Source organism: Gobio gobio (assembly GCF_949357685.1).
Source record: "Gobio gobio genome assembly, chromosome: 14".
In the NCBI taxonomy this organism is placed as follows: domain Eukaryota; kingdom Metazoa; phylum Chordata; class Actinopteri; order Cypriniformes; family Gobionidae; genus Gobio; species Gobio gobio.
Window position 1 is genome coordinate 49,061,674 of NC_137107.1, and position 25,314 is coordinate 49,086,987.

The 25,314-nt window shown below is 38.8% G+C and overlaps 2 protein-coding genes across 6 annotated transcripts in view; one reads left to right on the plus strand and one right to left on the minus strand.

Moving 5' to 3' along the window:
- Nucleotides 1-6,462, plus strand: part of rab27b (RAB27B, member RAS oncogene family) — a 77,513-nt gene extending 71,051 nt beyond the window's left edge. For 2 of the 3 annotated variants that reach the window (XM_079834175.1, XM_079834176.1), the window contains 3 exons: nucleotides 442-545; nucleotides 870-993; nucleotides 2,317-5,349. In XM_079834175.1, the coding sequence (XP_079690301.1) occupies nucleotides 442-545; nucleotides 870-993; nucleotides 2,317-2,503 (415 nt within the window). In that variant the 3' untranslated portion in view covers nucleotides 2,504-5,349. Of the gene's footprint in view, nucleotides 1-441; nucleotides 546-869; nucleotides 994-2,316 lie in introns of all 3 variants that reach the window. The other variant, XR_013817844.1, reaches the window with a different exon arrangement.
- A 12,493-nt stretch (nucleotides 6,463-18,955) lies between these two features.
- LOC307136864 (uncharacterized protein) overlaps nucleotides 18,956-25,314 on the minus strand; it is a 54,083-nt gene continuing 47,724 nt past the window's right edge. For all 3 annotated transcript variants that reach the window (XM_079834181.1, XM_079834182.1, XM_079834180.1), the window contains 8 exons: nucleotides 23,897-24,064; nucleotides 23,003-23,176; nucleotides 22,733-22,822; nucleotides 22,550-22,633; nucleotides 22,353-22,471; nucleotides 21,989-22,097; nucleotides 21,216-21,379; nucleotides 18,956-19,721 (listed from right to left, as the gene is read on the minus strand). In XM_079834181.1, coding sequence (XP_079690307.1) covers nucleotides 19,601-19,721; nucleotides 21,216-21,379; nucleotides 21,989-22,097; nucleotides 22,353-22,471; nucleotides 22,550-22,633; nucleotides 22,733-22,822; nucleotides 23,003-23,176; nucleotides 23,897-24,064 — 1,029 coding nt within the window. In that variant the 3' untranslated portion in view covers nucleotides 18,956-19,600. The remainder of the gene's footprint in view (nucleotides 19,722-21,215; nucleotides 21,380-21,988; nucleotides 22,098-22,352; nucleotides 22,472-22,549; nucleotides 22,634-22,732; nucleotides 22,823-23,002; nucleotides 23,177-23,896; nucleotides 24,065-25,314) is intronic.

Below are 25,314 nucleotides of genomic sequence, written 5' to 3' on the forward strand. Positions count from 1 at the left end.
TAATGAGTACCATCCCAAGAACACCATCTCTACTGTGAAGCATGGGGGTGGCAGCATCATGCTGTGGGGGTGTTTTTCTGCACATGGGACAGGGCGACTGCACTGGATTAAGGAGAGGATGACCGGGGCCATGTATTGTGAGATTTTGGGGAACAACCTCCTTCCCTCAGTTAGAGCATTGAAGATGGGTCGAGGCTGGGTCTTCCAACATGAGAATGACCCTAAGCACACATTTATTATTTTATATATCTATATTATTTGAATCCAATTATTTATTTATTTATTTTAATATACTTTTTTATTGTTTTTAATCTTTTTTGTTTATTTATTCATTTTTTTTTTTTTACTTTAACTTATTTTAACCTTCGTATTAAAGTATTAAAGTCGTGTCTACTTCAGTATTGTTTGATCCAGACTGAATGTCCGTCTGTTCTCCGGCAGGTTCAGGAGTTTAACCACAGCGTTTTTCAGGGATGCGATGGGATTCCTGCTCATGTTCGACCTGACGAGCCAACAGAGTTTCCTCAACGTCAGGAACTGGATGAGTAAGTGACTCAACTAACCTCTCTAACAGGACTCATGTGGGTTTCTGAGTTATAGTGCTTGCGAGAGGAAAACTGTAGTTACTCTATATCTACTCCTCCTCCTTCTTCTTCTTCTTCTTTTTCTTGTCCACATATTTCTGCTGTACATTCAGTCAGAACTGGTTATTGGCCGATCATTTCAGCTCTTTAGATCTGCTGTTGATTCTGACACTAAAACCTGAAACTAAACAAAAACTGCTGTACTGTGTGTGTGTGTGTGTGTGTGTGTGTGTGTGTGTGTGTGTGTGTGTGTGTGTGTGTGTGTGTGTGTGTGTGTGTGTGTAGGTCAGCTCCAGGCTAATGCGTATTGTGAGAATCCAGATATTGTCCTTGTGGGTAATAAAGCCGATCTGGCCGACCAGAGAGAAGTTCAGGAGAAACAAGCAAAAGAACTAGCGGACAAATACGGGTGAGTTCAGTGTCACTTCATCACAGCACTACATTTTATTATTATTATTATTATTATTATAGCATTATTATATCTCATGGAGCTAATATAATGCCAAGCTCATGGGTTTGATTCCCAGGTAATGCATGAACTTGAATGCAATGTAAGTCTCTTTGGATGAAAGCGTCTGCAAAATGCATTTTTTGTGCATAAATATTAATAGTTAAATAAAAATAGTAATTATTGTGTATTTTAGCAATTATGTGTACATCATATATAATAAATTGACCTGGCCATTGTATCTTTCCTACATCATAATGTTGTGATTCAACTTTCGAACTTTGTTAATGTGAATATATTTATACTTCATAAATTATATCAAGTATAAATATTTCATACAGCCTTGTTTTTTATAATACAAATTACTGAACTATATTGTATAATAAATTACAATATTATATTATCAATATTAATTTATAAAAGTCCATATTTCTGGATGAATCTGCGTTTTTGAACGAATTTCTTGATTCATGATTCAATGACTCACTCATAAAGACTTCACTTGTTTCATTACTGGGTGAATCAGTGTTTTTTGAACAAATCTCTTGAATGAATGATTCAATGACTCACTCATAAAGACTTCACTTGTTTCATTACTGGGTGAATCAGTGTTTTTTGAACAAATCTCTTGAATGAATGATTCAATGACTCACTCATAAAGACTTCACTTGTTTCATTACTGGATGAATCAGTGTTTTTGAATGAATCTCTTGAGTGAATGATTCAATGACTCACTCATAAAGACGTCACTTGTTTCATTACTGGATGAATCAGTGTTTTTGAATGAATCTCTTGAATGAATGATTCACATTTTATCAGTCTCTGGTCTCCACCTACTGGTGTAACAATGTAATGATACAATCTTTATTTGAAGCTTCAAGTTACTTTCTAAAGGTTCAATAAAGATTTGCTCTATTTTGATCTCTACTGTAGACATCAGTGTTTATATCTGAACTTTAAACTTTTATCCAGTTCTTCTGTGATTCATTTGAATGATCGTAAGACAGAAATAATGATAGTGTGTGGTTGAAGCCGCTTCATATCTCTACATGCCGACGGCTCTCTCTGGATCAGAACACAGATCTGAATGTTCACTGTGATCGCACTTGTTTTATAGACACAGGAGAATCGTTGTAATTTATGAATAAGATTTTGTGGGTGTTTGAATCCAAATCACCATCTTTGATCAATTAATATGCATATGTAAGACATTCAGCTTATGTGTATGTGTGAGAGAGTCCAGACTTCATCTCTTATGTTTGTGTTTCCTGCATACTCTCCCAGCATTCCCTACTTTGAGACGAGTGCGGCCACCGGTGCGGAGGTGGACAAGGCCGTGATCACGCTACTGGACCTGGTGATGAAGAGGATGGAGCAGTGTGTGGACAAACCCGCGGCGGACGCAAACAACACGGACGGCACCAGCAAACTGGACGCTGCGCCAGCCAATGAGAAGAAATGTGCATGTTAAAGAACCAGGAAGTGCCCTTCCTCTAGTGGACAGGTGCGGACGTGCCGCCCGTCCGGCCGATCTCCGAGCCACGGCACTCGTCTGGATCTCGCACGTCCGACCTGACCTACTGTATTACAGATATGTGTGGACATTTGTATTTTTCATTGGAGAGTTTGTGAGAGCTGTCGTACTGCCTCGTGATCTTTAACAAACCCTGACAAGTTTATCCCAGATTATAACGGTTTGCAAAATGAATCTCAAGTATTCATACACTACCAGTCAAGAGTAGGGATGCACGATGCTCATTTTTAATGTTATCGGACCGATACGAAAATTCGTCCGATATATTAAAGCCAATAAATAATGTTTTATTTCCTTCAGCTGAGACACTTCAGATGCGCACTGTTCGTCATGATGGATTTGAATTGCTTGAAATATGATCGGAATCACTTCAAAAAAGGAAAATACAGTTCAGTATGTCATATCAGCCACATACAATTATAATGAGAACATCATAATTGTGTGTTTTGGACATGGATTTAATGCTGAGACTTTTGTTTTTGTAAACAGGCTCTCGAAAATTAATAAAAAAATTGGATTTAGATTTATCGCCCAATATATCGGTTATCGGCTTTCAAATATGAAGAATTATCGGTTATCGTATCGGCCAAAACTTTGATATCGGTGCATCCCTAGTCAAAAGTTTTGAATAATTAGGATTTTGCAGTGCTTTTAAAGGAAGTCTCACCAATCAAAAAATTATTACAATTCAAATCAGCTGTTTTCTATATGAATATATTGTCAAATATAATTTATTCCTGTGATCAAAGCTGAATTTAGTCTTCAGTGTCACGTGATCCTTCACTAATCATTCTGGTATGATGATTTGAAACATTTCTGATTATTATCAGTTGAAAAGTCATATTTTTGTGGAAAATGTGATGCATTTAAGTTTCAGCATTTATTTGAAATATAAATATTTTGTAACATTAAAATGTCTTTACTGTCCCTTTTGATCAATTTAATGAGTCCTTGCTAAATAATAGTATTACTTTTGAATGCATCACGATTTCCACAGAAATATGAAATGTTTTCAACATTAATGATAATCATAAATGAGCATCAAATCATCAAATTAGAGTGATTTCTGAAGGATCATGTGACACTGAAGACTGGAGTAATGATGATAAATTCAGCTTAATAAATTACACTTTATATTCACACTTTTTAATTGTAATAATATTTCACTGTATTTTTAATGCAGCCTTGGTGAGCAGAAGAAACTCTTTCAAAAGCATTAAAAAATCTAAACGTTTGACCGGTTGTGTATTTCAATCTTATGTCAACTTTCTGCACATCAGGATTTTGGTGTGAGCAGATGAACGAAATGAATGTACATACAATATATGTATCTGGTAAAACAATATTGATATATCTGATCATGCCTGTAGAGCGGTCTAAAAACGGTTTGTGCCAAACACTATTCCACTGCCTGCCAGAGTCGCTCTTTGGTGAATGGAAATCTGTGCATGTCTATAGGCTGAAGACGCTTCAGCTTCTGAATGTCCTGGCCTTTATTCCCTCACGTTTGTTTTCTTGAGTATTTGAGACGCTCGTGTGTCGTGATGACGCCTGCGGATGCGTGTCGGTGCATGCGGCCAACAGTAGGTTCACTCGCGGCTTTAGACGCCTCGCACACATCGTACATCAATCGTGTTGTTAAAGGATGCTGGTGAATCTCTGACTGGAGCTCGATCGCGTACAGACCTCTGGATTGAATTTTTAGATTGTGTTCTTTTCACATAGAAGATCATAAACAGTAGAAAGTACAGATTGATGCAAAAAAAATTGTTGAATAATTATGTGTTTATATATGTATGTGAGCGGCTCCAACACAAAAAAATCCAAAAGGTAATTGCGACTTTTATATCCCACAATTGCTCGTTTATATCTCGTAATTCTGACTTTACTTCTCGCAAGTGCAAGTTTATGTCTCCAGGGTTATTATTAATAACTAAAACTATTTTAAAAAAGTTAAACGAAGATTAGAAATAGCTTAGATTATTAGCTGGAAATAAATAAAACGAAAACTGAAATAAAAATAATAATAATAATTAAAGCTGCAAGCAGCGATGAAAGGGCCCTCGCACCCGAAAACAGTGAATAGACATGCATTTAAGTGGGTAAATATAGGAGAAATATGGCAAAGTCATATGGCAGGTGGCGATATGACTGTCACTGAATATTGCCATGTAGATGTCTTCAGGTCAGTGAGGTTTAAGGCAGATCAGGACATTGTACGCCTGAGTTACAACAGCTTCCTGTTTTATGGCAAAACATTAGACTTTGTCAGGCTGCCCGGTCACACCCTTCAGTGCAAACTCTTCGTAATTTAACATCACAAAGGCCTTTAGATTGCACCTACCAAATTTGATGATGATCCGAATAAAACTGTAGGATGAGTATGAGGCTTGGAAATGGCAAAAACTGCAACAATAATATCTCACTTCCTGTTGTGTTTTCAGATTTTGCTGCCAGGGACTTTTTTTGTAGGTATTGGGTTACACGTGTCTACCGAATTTCATACTTGTACATGAAATGCAGCGCGAACGGCACTTAATTGAAATTTTGTAGGTGGCGCTATGGAGCCATTTTGCCACGCCTAATTCTGAAACCCATAACAGACGTAAATTTTCACCACTTCTGACGCGTGTGCAAAGTTTCATGAGTTTTTGAGCATGTTTAGGCCCTCAAAAATGCGGTTCATTTCAGAGAAGAAGAAGAATAGACTGATCAATTCCAATAGGGTCCTCACACCATCAGTGCTCGGGCCCTAATAATACAAAAGCACATAATGAAATGACAAAAAAAATTAACATGAGAATTAAAAATAAAAGATGATTCAAAATATTAATATAGCTAAAATAACACTGTCTCACAATTCGGACTTTATAACTCGCAATTGGGAGTTTATATCTCACATTTGTAAGAAAAATAAAGCCATAATTAAGTGAAATTGCTATAAAGTCCCAATCAGTGGCTCTCATATACACTTGCATTTCTGAGGGGAAAAGTCTAAATGGTGAACTGAAAAAAATAGTTTGATATAGAACTGCATGATAAAAAGTCACAATTACCTTCTTTATTTTTTCTTCTGCAAGCTTCCATACTTCTGACCTCTGAACATTTGAAAGAAATGACATTATTTGAATGCATTGCCAGATTCTAATAATTCTAATTTTACTGTCCAGCCAGATTAATACACATCTGCTTCTGCTCTGATGCAAATATCCTCCAAACACATCCAGATCATATTTCAGCCTGCATTCAAACGCATTAGGACATTATTTCCACACATTTCAACATCAAACTCTCATTACTGTAAGACTGTACGAGTGCTTGACTTTATTCTATTTCTCATAATACAGTGTTTCATTTTAATTTACAGTAAATCAGTGCAGTGCAACATTCTACACTGATGTACAATTAAATGTGTATTTTCTTTAACATTGCAGTAATGAGAATTTGGAGGTATTTTTAGAATTGTGAAATTGTTGAAATGCGATAAAAATCTTGATACTAATATTATAATAGGCTTCATTTTTTTTAATGCCACATATAATGTCTTAAAAGTTTTGTCTTATGAATTTGGCATGGATTAATACTACTTGGACGTGTTCGTGTACAGCCAAATTAATACAAATTTCCTTCTGCTGTGTGTGTGTGTGTGTGTGTGTGTGTGCGTGTGCGTGTGCGTGTGCGTGTGCGTGTGCGTGTGCGTGTGCGTGTGCGTGTGCGTGTCATATTTCACCCTATATTCAAAACCATCAAGATGTTTTGCACTGTGATATTATTTTAATGACAATTAAACACGTCTGCATAAAGGTTTTACTTTTGATTTCCCGCTAATTCTTATTTTTATCAGTGGCTTTCATTACTGATAGTCTTGTTTTAAATTAAAATCAACTTTTTTGTGTGAAATTGGTCCTAAAAACATGCTTCATTCTCTTAATGCAAAATATAATGTTTTTTATCTTATAAATTCATGGTGAAATATGAACTGGGCGTGTTCTTGGCAGGTTTGGTGAGATTGGTATGGTTATGATTGTTTATTGAGGTCTGTATTACAGCTCAAAATGATTGGAATGAGTTTATTTGTTAGATTTTTTTATTCATAAGGCCCGTTCACACCAAGAATGATAACTATAAAGAGAGTTAATTATTATAATGCTAACTATATTAGCATTTACACCTGTTTATTCTGTCTGTCGCTTTAAATGTTCGCGCTCTTTAAAGCAAGATGGAGTCTGATTGGCTGCCAGCGTCTTTAACGATCATCAGCTGAAAAATGAACTTTCAAAATGGATTCCAACGGTATCGTTTCTCTCTGTTATAGTTGTGGTGTGACTCCAAAACAAGATATCGTTTTTTTGTGTGTGAACGGGCCTTTAACACGGTTTTATTTTTGTCCTCCGGTGCCAAATCATCCCGTGCCATAATAATCACCTCAGTTCCTCATGATTCACGCCATAAAGACGCTCACAGTGAGTATTTGATGAGTGTGTGTGTGTGTGTGTGTGTGTGATCGATCGCACATGCCTTTAAATGTGACAATCTCTGGACCAACACTTCTGTTCGATGAACATTCAGATTAGCTTTTGTGTTTCTACTGAACCTCCGCTTGGCCTTGAACAGAGCCGCGTCTCTTGAGCTTCTCGTGTGTTTTACTGGTTTAGTACCTCATGTGGTTTAAGGAATGGCTTTATGACAAAGTGATGTTGTTTTCTTAAAAGTTTACATCGAAGGATTTTGTCTCCTTGTGCCTGTAAAGATCTCCTGATCAACGACACGCTGCCCGAAGGCTTTAATAGGGTCCGGAACTCCTCTAAGCTAGTTTAGCGCATTAAAAGTATATTTGGCAAAATAAAGCAGAAAATAACACAAAGAACTGAATTGTAACTGTAAAAGCAGGTTTAAAAAAAATAAACTTCAGTTTTCTTTGAGAGCGTTTATTTTTTGTTATGCGTGTAACATGTTATTAAAGAATAAAGAGGAAAAATGCTTCAGAGTGTTTATTATGTGTGTGAATAATGAATTGTGTGCGTGTCAAAAGTGGCCCTAATTTAGTAACTTCTCAGTGTGTAATTTAAAGGATTAGTTCACTTCAAAATAAAAATTTCCTGATAATTTACTCTCCCCATCTCATCCAAGAAGTTTTTGTCTTTCTTTCTTCAGGCGAAAATAAATTAAGTTTTTTGAGGAAAATATTCCAGGATTTTTCTCCACATTATGGACTTCAATGGGAACCAGCGGTTGAAGGTCCAAATCAATGCAGTTTCAAAGGAAGGGCTTCGATCCCAGTCTTTGCACGATCCCAGACGAGGAATAGGGTCTTATCTAACCAAACCATCTGCCATTTCCAAATAAACATTTACCGTATATACTTTTTAACCTAAATTGCTCATCTTGCGCTGCTCCGCGTCGGCCACGGATTGCTTAATCACATGGGAAAGGTCACGCTAGACGTAGGTGGACAAACGGCCTTTAGCTAAAAAATCGTCTCACATTGTTCGTTGTTTTGTCTTTTTTTTTGCTAAAGGATGTTTTTATTAGTCTTCGCACAAGTGCTTTTTAAACACGGGCGGTACTTCTGCCTACGTCTAGCGTGACCTTTCCCATGTGATTACGCAATCCGCGTCGCAGAGCAGCGCAAGATGAGTAATTTAGGTTAAAGGTGCACTATGTAACATTTTTTTCAGTATAATATCCAAAAACCACAAGGCCAGTGTTGTATGTTTTCTCAGTTTTTTCAGTAGCACAGTTTCTTTTTAAAACAATGTAGCTTTTCCAGTAGATAACTACTTTTTCCAGCAAGTAGCATTGTAGCGTGACCAAAATCGATCTTGCACTAAAATTGCGCGTTACCACCATCTATTGTTTCATTGCGCATCTTGTGGCTTTACGGTTCACAGATCGACTGATGATTAAAGGATATACAGGAGTGGGTTGACAGCCTCCTTCACACTAATCGACTAGTAAAGCTGTCTGCTTCGTAGACTTCAAGCACATACAGGTGAGTAATAGCCTTTTAAAATTGATTATCCTGCTTTACTGCACTCTATATCAAATGTCTGCTTCTAATTTAATTACAGTGGTGTCCCGCCATAGTTTAATCTGTCCCTCCAGTTTTATAAAGAACCTGAAAGATCACTAATGTGGTGTTTGCGTCATTGCACTGGCAAAGCATCTGTCAATTGAACAGAGAACAATGTTGCGATGTAGTTTAGTGCACTTATCCCACGGCAAAAGCTCTGATCTAATTACATAGTGCACTTCATTCTGAAACCCATATGTAACTATGTTCACGCAAGCAGCGCATGATTCGCGGCTCTGGGGCCGGATTCACGAAAATCTTCTTAATGCTGCGTTCACACCAAACGCGAATAGAGCGTCAGGAGCGAGTGATTTCAAAGTTAAGTCAATGGAAAGGTGCGTTGACGCGCGTCTGGAGGTCCTGCGGCGCGATAGACGCGATTCCGCCTCATTTGCGGGAATGACGCGAATTGGACGTGATTCACGTGTTTAAAGCGAATTCTCGTCTGATGCCCGAGTTGAAAAATTTGAACTTTGCTGTCAATTTGCGTAAAGTGACGTGATGAGAAACCCAGCATACTTAAAAAATAGGGGTGCTCCGATTGATCGGCAACCGATCTCTTATCTGCCGATAATCGCTTTGGGATGATTGATCGGCGGTCTCCAAAAAGGCCGATCTCATGAACCGATCGCATGCTGACGACACATAAACCCGCACCTGCCGTGAGAGCTAGGGCATGATATGCAGCGACACCGTCTCATTCTCTTTCCAGCGCGGGTAAAATAATTATAATGCTGAAGGTGAGGTAAAATTCATATTTCTATATTAAATAACTTACGCAGTCATTTGAAAACTTTCTGTGGGACTTAAGTTCACAAACAGCGCGCGTGAATCACCGTGTGCGCGCTCTCTCTCTCTCTCTCCCGTTTGAAAATGCTCAAATGGCTTCACATCATCGCATCTGCACTAAAATCCAGCTGCTCAGTTGACACAGGATTTGCCACTTTGCACAATCGAGGCAGTGTCGCATCGTCACTAAAGTTTATCATTTACATTTATTTTTAAGTCTTGCCAGTGTTCAAACCGCTCAGCACTCGCGCGCACGGTCTGGAGACACACACACACACACAGGCCATCTCATAAAAAGCTTGCGAGAACAAATTGCGCTGAAATGGTCAGATACACACAAATGCATGTACTAAATGACCGTCTTGACGAGTGTGCACGTAAACCCCGTCGTGACTCGCGAGTGAACGTTTGTGCAACAGTAACCGTATCCGTGTTCGCTCTTAAAGTGACAGCTGTCGAATAAACTGCTGCTGTCTCTGAGTTTCTCTTTGTCTTGTGTTGTTTGATGAACCTTTATGACACTCACTGCTCTTGAATGACTAACTTTTGCAACCTTAAGTGTAAGGATTAATCTAATTTAATTTATTCAGGGAAGACCAATATTAATTTACTTTTGATTCCTTATTAAATGTCTTTAGTATTTCTTACCTCAATACTAATGTTAGACCTACCTGAAATTTTTTTTTTAAAAACAAAAATGCACTGCATGATCAAATATTCAGGTGAGATAATTATATACATTTATTATATACATTTATTTGGGAAAGATGGCCTACAGTGGCCTTAAGTTATCTCATTTTCTAAAATAAACACTTGGTGGTTCTTCAAGATCTTGACTCAGTTAATTTAGAGTTAGTTTCATTTCTACAAATGGTGCAAACTCTGCAAGATTATAGATAAAAGATTGCCATTCCCCTGCCATTCTGTGATCGGCAGTGATCGGCAGATCATGATCTTGGTAATCGGCCCCAAAAATGCTGATCGGAGCATCTCTATTAAATAATACTACTATTGTCACAAAATGTAGTTTAAGACTTTTTCAAGTGAGAATGTAGTTGTTTAAAGCTCAAATCTGTGGTTTATTTATAAAGAGCGCCTATTTTTTTGTTAAAATAATCTTGTGTTTTCGGTGTTGTGAGCTCCAGTGGATCAGCGGCCGCTCAGCAATCATTAACCCCGGCGAGAGCAGCCTTTCCTCGGTCAGTCCTTCAGCCGTCTGCCGCTGGCTCTGATGTCCTGTAGTGGTTCATCTTGTGTGGCTCTAACGGCGATCTTTGGTGTCATGAATCTATCATTTGTTGTCTGCCAAATCGTTTTGACTGAGGGAAAAGAAGTTTCATAACTTTATCTTCACTGCATGTATTTTTAAATATCCTTAAAAAAAATAATGTAGGAGTTGCCTGGACCACATTTGTGTGGCTATTAATGTTTAATATATATATTTTTAATGAAAATGAAGAGGCAGAGTGGTGTTTGACATTTCTCCTGGAGCTATTTCGCTTCAAACGCTCGAATTTATATGTGCGTCCAATCAGCTTTGATGGATTCAAAATGTTCAAGCGTCCAACTAGACGCGGTTTTGACGCTCTTTTCGCGTTTGGTGTGAACGCAGCATTAGAAAGAAGTTAAGAAAATTCTTCGGAACATTCTTACAAACTTCTTAGTAGTGTTAGACCGATATATCGGCCGGCCAATATCGGGCCGATATTTGCGCTTTTTACGTGTATCTGCAGATACAAGGCTGCTGCGTTCTGCATTATTTCCAGACAGGCGTCCACAGGGCAGCTCTCACCGTCTTCAAACTCTCTTGCTCTCCCTCGCGCATATTAATCAAAATCAATTGAGAATTGACACGATGGTAAAAAGTTCGAAAGACTGAAGTTTCACGTGGAGCATTGGGAGATTTTTTCCTGAATTACCGCTGGTGTTGCTCTACAAGAGATTAAGGGAAGTGCACCTACACTCTAAAAAATGCTGGGTTAAAAATAACCCAAGTTGGGTTGAATATGGACTAACCCAGCGATTGGGTTGTTTTAAGCAAATATTTAACCCAACTGCTGGGTCAAAACAACCTAATTGCTGGATTAGTTTTTAGAGTGTAACCATTAAATGACTAGGTTGTAAATAGTTTTAAAATGAAGTATAGTACAGTCAGTGTGCACTTTATTATGCTGCTTGCTTATTGATACTGAGTGCAAATAGTGTAATTATTTTATTTATGCTTAAATATTTATTTTCAGAATTTATTTTCACCACTGAACTTTTTTATTTTATTTTTTTACCTCACCTGTTTTTAGTATTTGTTAATTTTTTTTTTTTTCAATAAATGTTCCTTTTTTAAATTGTAAATTTAAAATTGTTATCATCATGATCATTGTGTCATTTTTATGATGTAAATTAAGGGAGCAAAAGCAGTATCGGCTCCAAATATCAGCTCAAGAATATCGGCAGCCCGTATCGTCATCGGCTAAGGCTGATGAAAAAAAATCGGCACTAAAAAATCCATATCATAATATTTTACTTCAGAAGGAAATAAAAGGTGTTAAGCCCATGTTATTTTATTTATCCTCCCGATTACACACTACTGTTGCAGCCATTAAAATGGTTCAGTTTTGTTTTTAATGTCAAAGTAGTTATATTTTGTTTCTTTATTAAATGAATTTAGAAAAATGTTTGGAGCATTTTTTTGTTTGTTAAATTAAAGTTTTTTTTTTTTTTTTAAAGTGATGACCAAGCAGCCAGCGGCCGACTGAGTTAACCTCATGTTGGATCAATTTAGCCTCTCAAATCAACACTGACTTGTCTTGCCTATAATAAAGTCCATAGATATAAAACACTTCCAGCATATCAAGAATGTTAGTTTAAACGTTAACTATCATCACCACCACAGTAAAAACGCATTTTTGACAAGCTGAGGCAGGCTCAGGCTATACAATTACTAATAAACTAAACTAAACTAAACTTTAAAAAAAAAAAAACATGCAGTTTGTCTTGCCTTACACCTCTCCGCAAAATGAATATAAATCCGATCTTCAATTCCCACGCTATAGCATATGCACGTTTAACGGAAAGCAATTATGAGCTGCATTTATTTATCATCAGCTCAAGATCAAATACCACATTAGGAGAGAGCGACCTAAGAGCATTCAGTCTCATTAGTTTTAATGAAGATGATTGTGAAAGTAGCCCAAGTCTCAGATGCTCAAAAACAGTTTAATTTGCGGCGATGCGTGTCGCAGTAGGGCGTTGTGTGTGACACATGTCATATAGCCTATAACACCCTCATACATTTTGTTTTATAACACCCTCCTTTATTGTTTAACAATTTGGAAGGAGTAAAATTTACATATATGGTTTGAACAACCAGATGCATTGACACTTGTGCAGTTTCATCTGAAATGCGTAACCAGACCACCTTCTGAATTGGTTTGTTTGAGTGATCGGATATTAATTCATCTCGAAAGAATTTCGAAAGGCATAGGAAATTATCTTTTTACAATCGGATAGATATCTGGGCCCGTATTCATAAAGAATCTTAATGCAAAGAGTAGCTCCTAGAGACAAAATTCTAATAAAATTCTTAGAAATATGGGCGTTTACTCTTAAAATTAACTAAAAAATCCTAGTAAAGAAAAAAGTAATTCAGAAAGTATCTTAACCCTTAAAAGAGGTCTTAAGGTCAAATTTGTTAGGAGCACAGACGAGGACTTTTAAGAGGCTTAAGAGTTTCTTTAGCAGTGGAGAAAATGGCAGAAAGACCAAGAGGGAGAAGAAATGTGTTGCAGACAAAGGATAACAGTGACTTAATAAGACGCGATAGATTAGATCGTGCAGAGATCATGTTTGTTGCATTAAACCCAACTTTCAAACCACCAATTAAATAGACATGCCAGCAATCAGTGGAATTGGAAAGAGTGGAACAATGTTTATAATTCTAAGCCAATCAAATACCTTATAGGAAATTAACAGCATGGTAAATAATAAAAGGATTTATGTACATGTATATAATGTGTGTGTGTGTGTGTGTGTGTGTGTGTGAGTAAGAGAGAACGGTAAAATAGGACAATTTGCACTTGTAATTTCAAAGTGAAGGCTTAGAATAGACCCTATACTTAAAAGCGCTCCTTTTTTCCCGCCCTTTTTGGACAACCAACCAATCAGAGTCTTCAAAAGACTGTCATACGTAGCAACGGGGTTAGCCCCGCCTCTTCACTAGGATAAAAGTTTTTGTATTTTCCTTGCTCAGAGTTGCTCTCAGATCGGTCCCGGATAGCTCTTAAGCTAAGACTCCTACGTAACAGTTTTTAAGCTAAATTAGTTTTCTGAGAGGACTCTTAGAATCTTTATGAATACAGGCCCAGATCAGAGAAAACGAATGAGGTGAAAAAGCCATAACTGTTGCAGATGTGCTGAACGAACGCTCTTGTGTTGTTTCCACCAGTGCACCACATCTCATAGTTTATTTTAATTACTGAATTAAAAGAAGATATAAAAAGGAGACGTGTAAAATTAACGCATCACCACCACATCGGCACCGAATTTACTGGTCGCACATGTGAGACTGGATGTAAAATTCAGTCGCACACTCAAATTTTGGTAGCAAAATGCGACCATTTGGTCACAGTCTAGAGCCCTGAATAATAAAGCACAAAGATTGTTGCGATTTATTGGATGAGAGGCGCGCTATAATGTTTTTCATTCATTAGCTGAAAACAGGATGACTAATCGATTCTTGGGATTTAAGAATTTATATTGTTTTGTAAAAGTGAGAATCGAATTAAAATCAAGAAACTTATATTTTTTTTACCCAGCCCTAATGTTAAGTGAAATTGGGAAATATTTAATAGATCGTTAAAGGGATAGTTCACCCAAAAATGAAAATTAGCCCATGATTTACTCACCCTCAAGTCATCCGAGGTGTGTATGACTTTCTTCTTTCAGACGAATAAAATCTGAGTTATATTACAAAAGTCCAGGCTAGTCCAAGCGTTAGAATTGCAGCAATAGTTGCTCTGTTGAAGTCCATAAAAAGTGCATCTGTCCGTCATATAACTGCTCCAGCGGCTCTGGGGTGTTAATAAAGGCCTTCTGAAGCGAATCGATGCGTTTGTGTAAGAAAAATATCCATATTTAAAACTTTATCAAGTAAACTTTAGGCCAGCCGTCTTCTGTGTTCAATTTATGGAAAAATTGTTGAAAGTTCGCCTGCCGATTGAAAGACTAACACGACCAGGTCTGCTCGTCATGACGTCACGTACGCATCTTGAGTTTCACTTTCAACATTCAACACTTTTCCACAGAAGGCGGTTGGTCTAAAGTTTACTTGATAAAGTTTTAAATATGGATATTTTTCTTACACAAACGCATCGATTCGCTTCAGAAGGCCTTTATTAACACCCCAGAGCCGCTGGAGCAGTTATATGACGGACAGATGCACTTTTTATGGACTTCAAAAACAGAGCAACTATGAATCCAATTCTAATGCTTGGATTAGCCTGGACTTTTGTAATATAACTCAGATTTTATTCGTCTGAAAGAAGAATGTCATACACACCTCGGATGACTTGAGGGTGAGTAAATCATGGGCTAATTTTAATTTTTGGGTGAACTATCCCTTTAATTTACATGTACATTAGAGGATGGACACCCGAGCCCGATGGGACGGGACGGGTTCGGACAGATATTTAGAAATAATGTTCGGGGTCGGGCTCGGTCACATCAGCGCGATAAGGCATTGAACATTTGAAATTTAAAACAGCTTATGTAGGTAGCCAATAGGCCTTTTTAATAGGCCTGATGTTTTTGTGATTTAAATAAATAAAAAATATTACCCTAACATCCGTCTTCCTGTGCGAAGAAATTTGTTTATGTAGCTGTGACAACGCGCAACCAGCGCGCAACACGTGCATATTGCACATTAGGCTACATGTATAATTATTTATTTAAACTATTTGTTTCCCCGTCTGCGCGCTGATGCGCTCATCTGTTATCATTTCAGAATGCCGTCCTATAACTGCTTAATAAAAGCGGCCTTTCCACACAAACAAACGCACGTGTCATTAGCATGAGAAAAAAAAATAGTGTAATGTCTGAAGAATGACAGACAAGGGAGGCTCTGTTTCCGAACTTTTAATCAGAACGAAGATGAACACACTCAAGCGCACGTCTTCAGGATTAGTTTCCGCCGCTCTCAACTCCCTTTGTTAACCCTTTCACTGCCGGTGCAAAACAAAACCGCAACTTCACAACTATGAGTGCGTTACAATAGATTCGGGCTCGGACAGAAATATCTTAATGCCGAATATCTTAAATATTCGGTTACTGCTCTGTCGGACGCAGGCCGGGCTCGGACAGAATGCGGCCCGATCCGCACTCTAATGTGCATACATTTTGTTCTCATGTCACAAGTAATAAGGTTTACTGAGTTTTACACAATTCTTTTTTAGTGTTTTTTGTTTTGGTGAAGTGTACTAAAATAAATATCGTCACCTGTGTACATTCTTCTACTACTTCTTTTAGCCGCTGTTTCCTGATGGTTTATAGAACAATTACTCAGAATCGCCGAATCGAAAAGTATAAACAAGGCTTAAGTGATGTATTAATTAGGGCTGTCAAAAGATTAATCGCGATTAATCGCATCCAAAATAAAAGTTTGTGTTTACATAATATATGTGTGTGTACTCTGTTAATTATTATTTATATATAAATACACACACATTCATGTATATATTTAAGAAATATTTGCATGTATATACTGTATATACATTTATATAATCTATAATATATATATATATATATAATAATTTATATTTATATATATATATATATAGTTTTATATATAAAAATATTTTTTTCTTTAATATATACATGCTTGTGTGTGTATTTATATATAAATAATAATTAACAGAGTACACACACATATATATTATGTAAACACAAACTTTTATTTTGGATGCGATTAATCTTTTGACAGCCCTAATATTAATGTTTCGTTACTTTCTCAGACAGGTGCTTCATATCTCTCACTCCGGTAACTGTCCATGCTGGATCTGTCCCCGTTGTTTTAAAAAGTACGCACGGAAAGCAAAAAAAGGCGTGACCGCAAGGTATGTCCAGATAGACTTTCTAGTGTATCAGCAATCCGGCGCCCTCTATTGGCCAGCCGCCACTGGTCATTTTGTTATCCTGTTTTTATTATGATATTGTAATATCGATCTATATTACTGCAAAGTGCCACAAGTCTCTCATAGCAGCCACTAAGCGAACACACACACAGAGTAATGCCATAACATAAGTTTCAACACACTCAAGTGTATTTAGTATGATTGTTTTAAATAAGCGACCTCTAGTGGTGAAACTTACATACTGTGCCTTTAAGCACGGTGTAGTCTTCGAAGGGAAAAAACTTCTCAACTTTGTTCAAATTGTTTGCTTTTTTAATGAAGCTGAATTGTCATAGTCTTTTGCTTCTGTGTTTTTTGATCTTTTTGTCAGATGTCACTATGGTATACGGAAGTATAAAAAGCATTACATAAGTGTCAAAGGCTTTTATCGACAATTACATGAAGTTTATGCAAAGAGTCAATATTTGCAGTGTAAACCCGTCTTTTTCAAGACCTCTGCGATGCACCCTGGCATGCTGTCAATCAACTTCTGGGCCACGTCCTGACTGAGTGCAGCCCATTCCTGCATAAGCAATGCTTGGAGTGTGTCAGAATTTGTGGGTTTTTGTTTGTCCATCCGCCTCTTGAGGATTGCCCGCAAGTTCTCAATGGTACTTAAGGTCTGGGGAGTTTCAAGGCCCCAAAATGTTGATGTTTTGTTCCCCGAGCCACTTAGTTATCGCTTTTGTCTTATGGCGAGGTGCTCCATCATGCTGGAAAAGGCATTGTTTGTCCCCAAACTGTTCTTGGATGGTTGGGAGAAGTTGCTCTCAGAGGATGTGTTCTTATTATGTGTTCACACCAGACGCGACTTGCGCAAATAAATTGCACTATTCGCGCGTAGTTGGACGTGTGAATATCCGGCAAAGATTTTTCAAGTCGTCCGATTCGATCATTTTGTTTTCGCCGACGACATGTACCAGTTCGTTCAAATCGTCCACGGACAACATGTGCCCGTTCGGTCTTTTCGTACGCAGACGACATTTACCAGTTGGGTCTTTTCATACACGGACGACATGTACCAGTTCGGTCTTTTCGTTTGCGGATGACATGTCGTCCGCAAACGAAAAGACCGAACTGGTACATGTCGTCCGCGAATGAAAAAAAACGGACTGGTACATGTCGTCCACGAAAACAAAATGACCAAACTGGTACATGTCGTCCACGAACAAAAAGACCGAACTGGTACATGTCGTCAAAAAAAAAAAAAAAAAAAAAAAAAACGAAATGTACCAGTTCGGGTTTTTTTCGTTCGCAAATGACATGTACAGTTTGTTTTTTGTTGACGACATGTACCAGTTCGGTCTTTCCGTTCGCAAATGACATGTACCAGTTTGGTCCAGTTCGGTCATTTTGTTTTCGTGGACGTCATGTACCAGTTTGGTCCAACTCTGTCATTTTTTTTCGTGGATGTCATGTACCAGTTCGGTCTTTTCATTCGCAAATGACATGTACCAGTTTGGTCCAGTTCGGTCATTTTTATTCGTGGACGACATGTACCAATTCTTTTTTTTTTTTTCGTTCGCAAATGACGTCGTCCACGAAAACAAAATGACTGAACTGGTAAATGTCGTCCGCGAACAAAATGACTGAACTGGTAAATGTCGTCCGCGAACAAAATCACTGAACTGGTAAATGTCGTCCGCAAACAAAATGACTGAACTGGTAAATGTCGTCCGCGAACGAAAAAAAAACGGACTGGTACATGCCGTCCACGAAAACAAAATGACTGAACTGGTACATGTCGTCTGCGAAAACAAAATGACTGAACTGGTAAATGTCGTCCACGAAAACAAAATGACTGAACTGGTAAATGTCGTCCGCGAACAAAATGACTGAACTGGTAAATGTCGTCCGCGAACAAAATGACTGAACTGGTAAATGTCGTCCGCAAACAAAATGACTGAACTGGTAAATGTCGTCCGCGAACGAAAAAAAAACGGACTGGTACATGCCGTCCACGAAAACAAAATGACTGAACTGGTACATGTCGTCTGCGAAAACAAAATGACTGAACTGGTACATGTCGTCTGCGAACGAAATTAACGAACAGCGGATGCGAAGCACAGTTTTATTATTTGAGCACATACGCTTGTTCATATTTAACGTACAGAACAAAACTCCAGTTTAACATAATCCCAGATTTATGAATGTGTAAATGTCTGACCAAAACAATGTTAATTATGCAAGAAAACCTTGTGCTTTGGTCACCTGAACCACTTACTTAGACGCATTCATTTAACGTGTAGATTAGGCACACATTTTAATAAAGCCAAATGAGTTTTTCTGTTATAGTAAATGCATCCGTTGACTTAAGATGCTCTTTCACTTTTTTTATATAATACTCTGTTCTGCCTCTTGTGGCATTTTAATGCTAGTCTATTAACATAAAGAACAAAGTGAAAAAAGCAACAATCAGGATTTAGCATAATTTATTAGCATTTTGTACTACAAATAAAGCACCCCTGCGGTGTATTAAGTGGCCCGTGTGAAGAATCCAGACAGACACCGATGATCCCATTGTTATTATAATTCTCACGAACACTTAAACACGATTCCCGCAACGGGTTAATAACCGGAACATCATCAGCACAGGTCCGTCTGATCTCTGAACGCATGCAAGATCACTAAAGTCCCCAAATACATCTAAACAGGAATGAACATGAATACCGACACACTTCATTATGAATATTCACTTCTATCTAGTTTATGCGAATACATACATGATGTAAACAAGCTGATTGAATTCAGTTAGGAAAAAAACAACAATAGAAGCAACAGAACGGATAGCTTGATAGAGAACATTAACCGATGAACCGACAGCTTGCTGTAAAGCAGATGTTCCTGTCAGAGATATGAGAAGTCCACAAGGGTATTGTTCAGTTCATATGAGTGTCTCTGGATCTGCTCTCTCTCTGAAGTGGTTTTGTGGCCGTCTCAGGAAACAGTTTGTATGGACGGAGATCCAGATTGATTTGGTTTTGGCAGTTTGTGATATAGTTCTAGGGCTCAGACCGGTGAGATCTGCTTCTCTGTGGGTTTGGACACGATCTGCTCCTCTTCCTCGTCTTCGTCGTCGTCGTTGAAGGTGATTTTCAGGCTTTCTAGAGTTTGCCTCGACTCTTTCCTCCTGCAGGACGCAAATGAAAATATTAGGAGAATATGGACCTAGAATACATGTTTGATATTTAGTTTCTAGCATGGCCTTCATGCAAAAAACAGTCTCAAATAATTATGTTTAACAAAAATGTGATGTCACATTATTAATGTATTTATTAACACAAATATATTTGATAAATGTATTTGATATTGCATAAATGTGTTAATATGCACCATATTAATATAAAAAAATGCAAATATACATTACTAATTTAATAAATGTTCCATAATGTATTTTTTAAAATTTCATCTATCACAAATATTTATAAAAATATATTTATTAACTATAATATTTATAATACATATGTTTAAAATATTTATTAACAAATTAGTTAAATACATTATTTTATAAATGTGTTTGATATAACATATTTTTAACTATAATATTTGCGTTAATAAATACACCATAATGTATTTATCAACTTCATCTATTAAATTAGTTATTATATTATTAATATATTCATATGGTGTATATTAACACACTTGTTATATCAAATACATTTATAAAATAATATACACCATATGAATATATTAATATAATACATGACTAATTTAATAGATGAAGTTAATAATACATTATTATGGTGCATTTATTAACACAAATATTTATTTATTATAATTTAACTAATGTTTATATTAATATGGTGAATATTAGTAACAATTATATATAAATGAACACAATTACTTATTTTACAAATTAAATGTATATTGATCTAAAATAATACTGTATTAACACGTTTATTTGTGTGTGTGTGTGTGTAATTATTACATGATTATGGTGCATTTATTAACACAAATATTTACGTATTATATAATAAAATATGCATAAATAAATGTGTTAATAAATGCACCATAATTACAATTTTTTTTATTAAATGTAATTTAATTAAAAAAAATAACTATTAATACAATTATATAAAATCAAAATGTGGCACCTATTAAATTAAATAAAAAAATATATATACACGTATATTTATAATAAATATATATTTGTGTCCGCATAGACACCATATTATGTATTAAATTACACAAATAAATATGCGTTTATTATTTAATAAATGTAATTGGTATTAATGTGCATTAAAGTGATAGTTCACCCAAAAATGAAAACGGACATCTAATGGATGGTCCCATTGACCCCCTATGACCCGACTGTGGACCAGAAGCTGTTTGGTGAACCACATTCCTCATAATATCTGCTTTAGTGTTCAGCAGAACAGAGAAACTCATACAGGTTTGGAACAACACGAGTAAATGATGAGACAACTTTCATTTCTGGGTGACCTGTCCCTTTAGAGTGAGTGAGTGAGTGAGTGAGTGAGTGAGTGAGTGAGTGAGTGAGTGAGTGAGTGAGTGAGTGAGTGAGTGAGTGAGTGAGTGAGTGAGTGAGTGAGTGAGTGAGTGAGTGAGTGAGTGAGTGTGTGTGTGTGTGTGTGTGTGTGTGTGTGTGTGTGTGTGTACGCACTTGCTGGTCAGCTGTTGGTCCAGCAGTTGTCTCTGCAGGCGGCTGTTGGCTTCTCTCTCCTCCATCAGTTCTCTCTGTGTGTGTCTGTGTTGAACATCACGTCGACTCGCCTCTTCCTCGGCCTCGTTCAGCTGCCTCTTCAACACACGGATGCGCTGAGTCATCTGCAAACACACACACACACACTTCAGACGCTGGCCTTACACACACTGAGATGACACACACTTATCCAGCATGAGAAGTCTGAGCACTAACTCTGAGAACAACACTCGCATCGGCAAACACAGAAAAACTAATATGGGTAGAAAAGTCTGAGCCATTTACGGAAACTAATATTACATTCATTATGACCAATAAATAAGTGTGTGTCTGTGACGTGAGTGTGTGTGCGCGCGTATGTGCTGTGTCTCCCTCTGCTGGCGGTGTGCGTGTGTGTGATGTGCGATTTGAGTGTGTTTGTGATGTGAGTGTGTGCTGTTGTTCAGTGCTGTGTCTCCCTCTGCTGGCTGTGTGTGTGAGAGAGATGTGCTATTGAGTGTGTGTGTGTACGGTGTCTGTCAGTCAGTGCGATTGAACAACAACACACACACACTGACAAACAGACAACGCAGTGTTATGTGTATGTGTGCTGTGTGTGTTTTGTCTGCCTGTGTGTGGTCTGTTAGTGTGCGAGAGAGAGGAATGCGTGCGTTGTGTGTGAGAGAGAGAGGTGTGCGTTGTGTGTGTTGTCTGTTAGTATGCGTTGTGTGTGTGTGTGTGTGTGTGTGTTGTACCAGCTCTCTCTGCTCAGTAGAGATCTTGTGCTCCTCCTCCATCTGCTCCGTCAGCTCGTGGATCTTCCTCTCCAGTTTGCTGATGGTGTTGCTCAACACCACTTTACTCCTGAGGAGCAGAAGGACAAGCGTTAGAGTTTAGTTCAGACTCAGAGTGTGTGTGAGTGTGTGTGTGGAACTGACTGCAGAAACTCTCATGTGCAACAGCATGTGTGTGTGAATTCCTTCTAGTGATAAACTCTGTTTATAATTCATAACATTGATCCCATGATGGAACCCCTAAAAGCTTCTATATATTCATTTTAAGGGTGAAACGTGTGTGTGTGTGTGTGTGTGTGTGTGTGTGTGTGTGTGTGTGTCTGACCTCTCCTCCGCACGCAGTGTGTTCTCCAGCTCTTTGGCTTTGATCTCGGCTCTAGTGACGGAATCGACCTCCACTTGGTTATTCTGCATTTCCTCCATCTCACTGCGCAGATCTCGCAGCTGCAGACGACATCACCATCAGCTTCATTATTACACACATTGTTAAGATCTCACACACACACACACACACACACACACCTGTCTCTCCAGGATGGCCTTCTCACACTCCAGCTGCTCGTTGAGATCTTTCTCCTGGATGAGCTTCATCTGCAGTTGTTCAGCCTGTGACACACACACACACACACACCAGTTTTAGTGATCAGCAGATGATGTGACCTGCGTCATGTTTGGATATTTGAGCAGTGTTGGTGTTTTTCAGACCTGATCCAGAGCTCTCTTGTGTTTGGACGCTGATCGCTGCTCATTCTCATGCAGCTCCTCCAGATCGGCCTCCAGGTCAATGATGTTCTCCTGAAACACACACACACACACCGTTGTCAGAACAGTTTTGAGAACAAACATGAAGTGAGATGATGTGGATGATAACTTCAGCTCTACAGAAGACAAGTTTCATCACTGTTTATCTCTGTAAAGCTGCTGTATGATCTGTATTGTATAGAGCTGAACACACACACACACACACACACACACCTGTGCTAGCTTGAGCTGTTTGGAGAGCTCGTCGCGGGACTGGCTGAGCGTCTGCAGCTCCATCCGCAGATCCTCCACCGTCCGCTCGGCCTGTTTGCACTGCAGCTGCACTCGCTCCCTCAGCTGAATCTCCTCCTCCAGAGTCTGCTCCTTATAGCTCAGCTTATTCGTCACCTGCACACACACACACACACACACACTCAGAGTCATGATGGAGGCCAGTGCAGAGAGAACTTCTACATATGCCTGAGCCACACACTCGCTCACACATTCACAAACACACACACACTCTCATACTCTTTCATACACACACACAGCATCATTATTCGCTCACACATTCACACACACACACTCTCTCGCACATATACACTCACACACACTCTTTCATACACTCTCATACAAACACTCTCACACTCTTTCATACACTCTCATACACACTCTCACACACACTCTCATACACTTTCATACACACTCTCACACACACACACACTCTTTCATACACACTCTCACACACACACTCTCTCTGACACACACAGCATCATTATTCGCTCACACATTCATTCACACACACACACACACACACTCTCTCTCAGACACACACAGCATCATTATTCGCTCACACATTCACTCACACACACTCTCTCTCTCTCTCTCACACACACACACACACTCTCTCTCTCAGACACACACACACACACACTCTCACACACACACTCTCTCTCAGACACACACAGCATCATTATTCGCTCACACATTCACTCACACACACTCTCTCTCTCACACACACACACACTCTCTCTCTTTCATACACTCACACACACACTCTCTCAGACACACACAGCATCATTATTCGCTCACACATTCATTCACACACACAGCTCCAGTGTTTCTGACCTCTCCCTGCAGTCTGCAGACGATCTGTGTGAGCCGCAGCAGCTCCTGGTCTTTCTCCAGCACGCTCTCCTCCAGCTCCTCCACCCTCAGCTGAGCATCCGCCTTCAGCTTCTGCTGCAAGTTCAGCTCCGACCGCGCCTGGTTCGCTTCCTGAAGAGCGTCTGACAGCTGAAACACACACACACACACACCATTGACTTCATTCATCTTCACATTCTTTATTCTGAATAAAACACGTTTCTGCAACTCTAAACAACTTTGCTTTTCTACTGATGTTATCATGTGTGTGCGTTTATCTGAGTGTGTGTATCTCCGTGTGAGTGTGTGTGAGAGTCTGCGTGCGAGTCTTGAGTGTGTGCGTGTGTTTATCTGAGTGTGTGTATCTCCGTGTGAGTGTGTGTGAGAGTCTGCATGCGAGTCTTGAGTGAGTGCGCGTGTCTGAGTGAGTGTGTTTATCTGGGAGTGTGTGTCTCGGTGTTAGTGTGTGTGAGTTTCTGTGAGCATGTGTGTTTATCTGTGAGTGTGTCTCGGTGTGTGTGTGTATCTGTGAGTGCGTGCGAGTCTTGAGTGAGTGTGTTTATCTGGGAGTGTGTCTCGGTGTGAGTGTGTGTGTGTGTGTGTGTGTGTGTGTGTGTGTGTGTGTGTGTGTATCTGTGAGTGCGTGCAAGTCTTGAGTGAGTGTGTTTATCTGGGAGTGTGTGTTAGTGTGTGTGAGTGAGTTTCTGTGAGCATGTGTGTTTATCTGTGAGTGTGTCTCGGTGTGAGTGTGTGTGTGTGTATCTGTGAGTGCGTGCAAGTCTTGAGTGAGTGTGTTTATCTGGGAGTGTGTGTTAGTGTGTGTGAGTGAGTTTCTGTGAGCATGTGTGTTTATCTGTGAGTGTGTCTCGGTGTGAGTGTGTGTGTGTGTATCTGTGAGTGCGTGCAAGTCTTGAGTGAGTGTGTTTATCTGGGAGTGTGTGTTAGTGTGTGTGAGTGAGTTTCTGTGAGCATGTGTGTTTATCTGTGAGTGTGTCTCGGTGTGAGTGTGTGTGTGTGTATCTGTGAGTGCGTGCAAGTCTTGAGTGAGTGTGTTTATCTGGGAGTGTGTCTCGGTGTGAGTGTGTGTGTGTGTGTGTGTATCTGTGAGTGCGTGCAAGTCTTGAGTGAGTGTGTTTATCTGGGAGTGTGTCTCGGTGTGTGAGTGTGTGTGTGTGTGTGTGTGTGTGTGTGTGTGTGTGTGTGTGTGTGTGTGTGTGTGTGTGTGTGTGTGTGTGTGTGTGTGTGTGTGTGTGTGTGTGTGTCTGTGAGTGCGTGCAAGTCTTGAGTGAGTGTGTTTATCTGTGAGTGTGTGTTAGTGTGCATCCATGTTCCAGCATGGCAATGGTAACTTTGATGCTTTCTCACATCTGTCTGCTAACACACCAGATGTGACTGTGGTT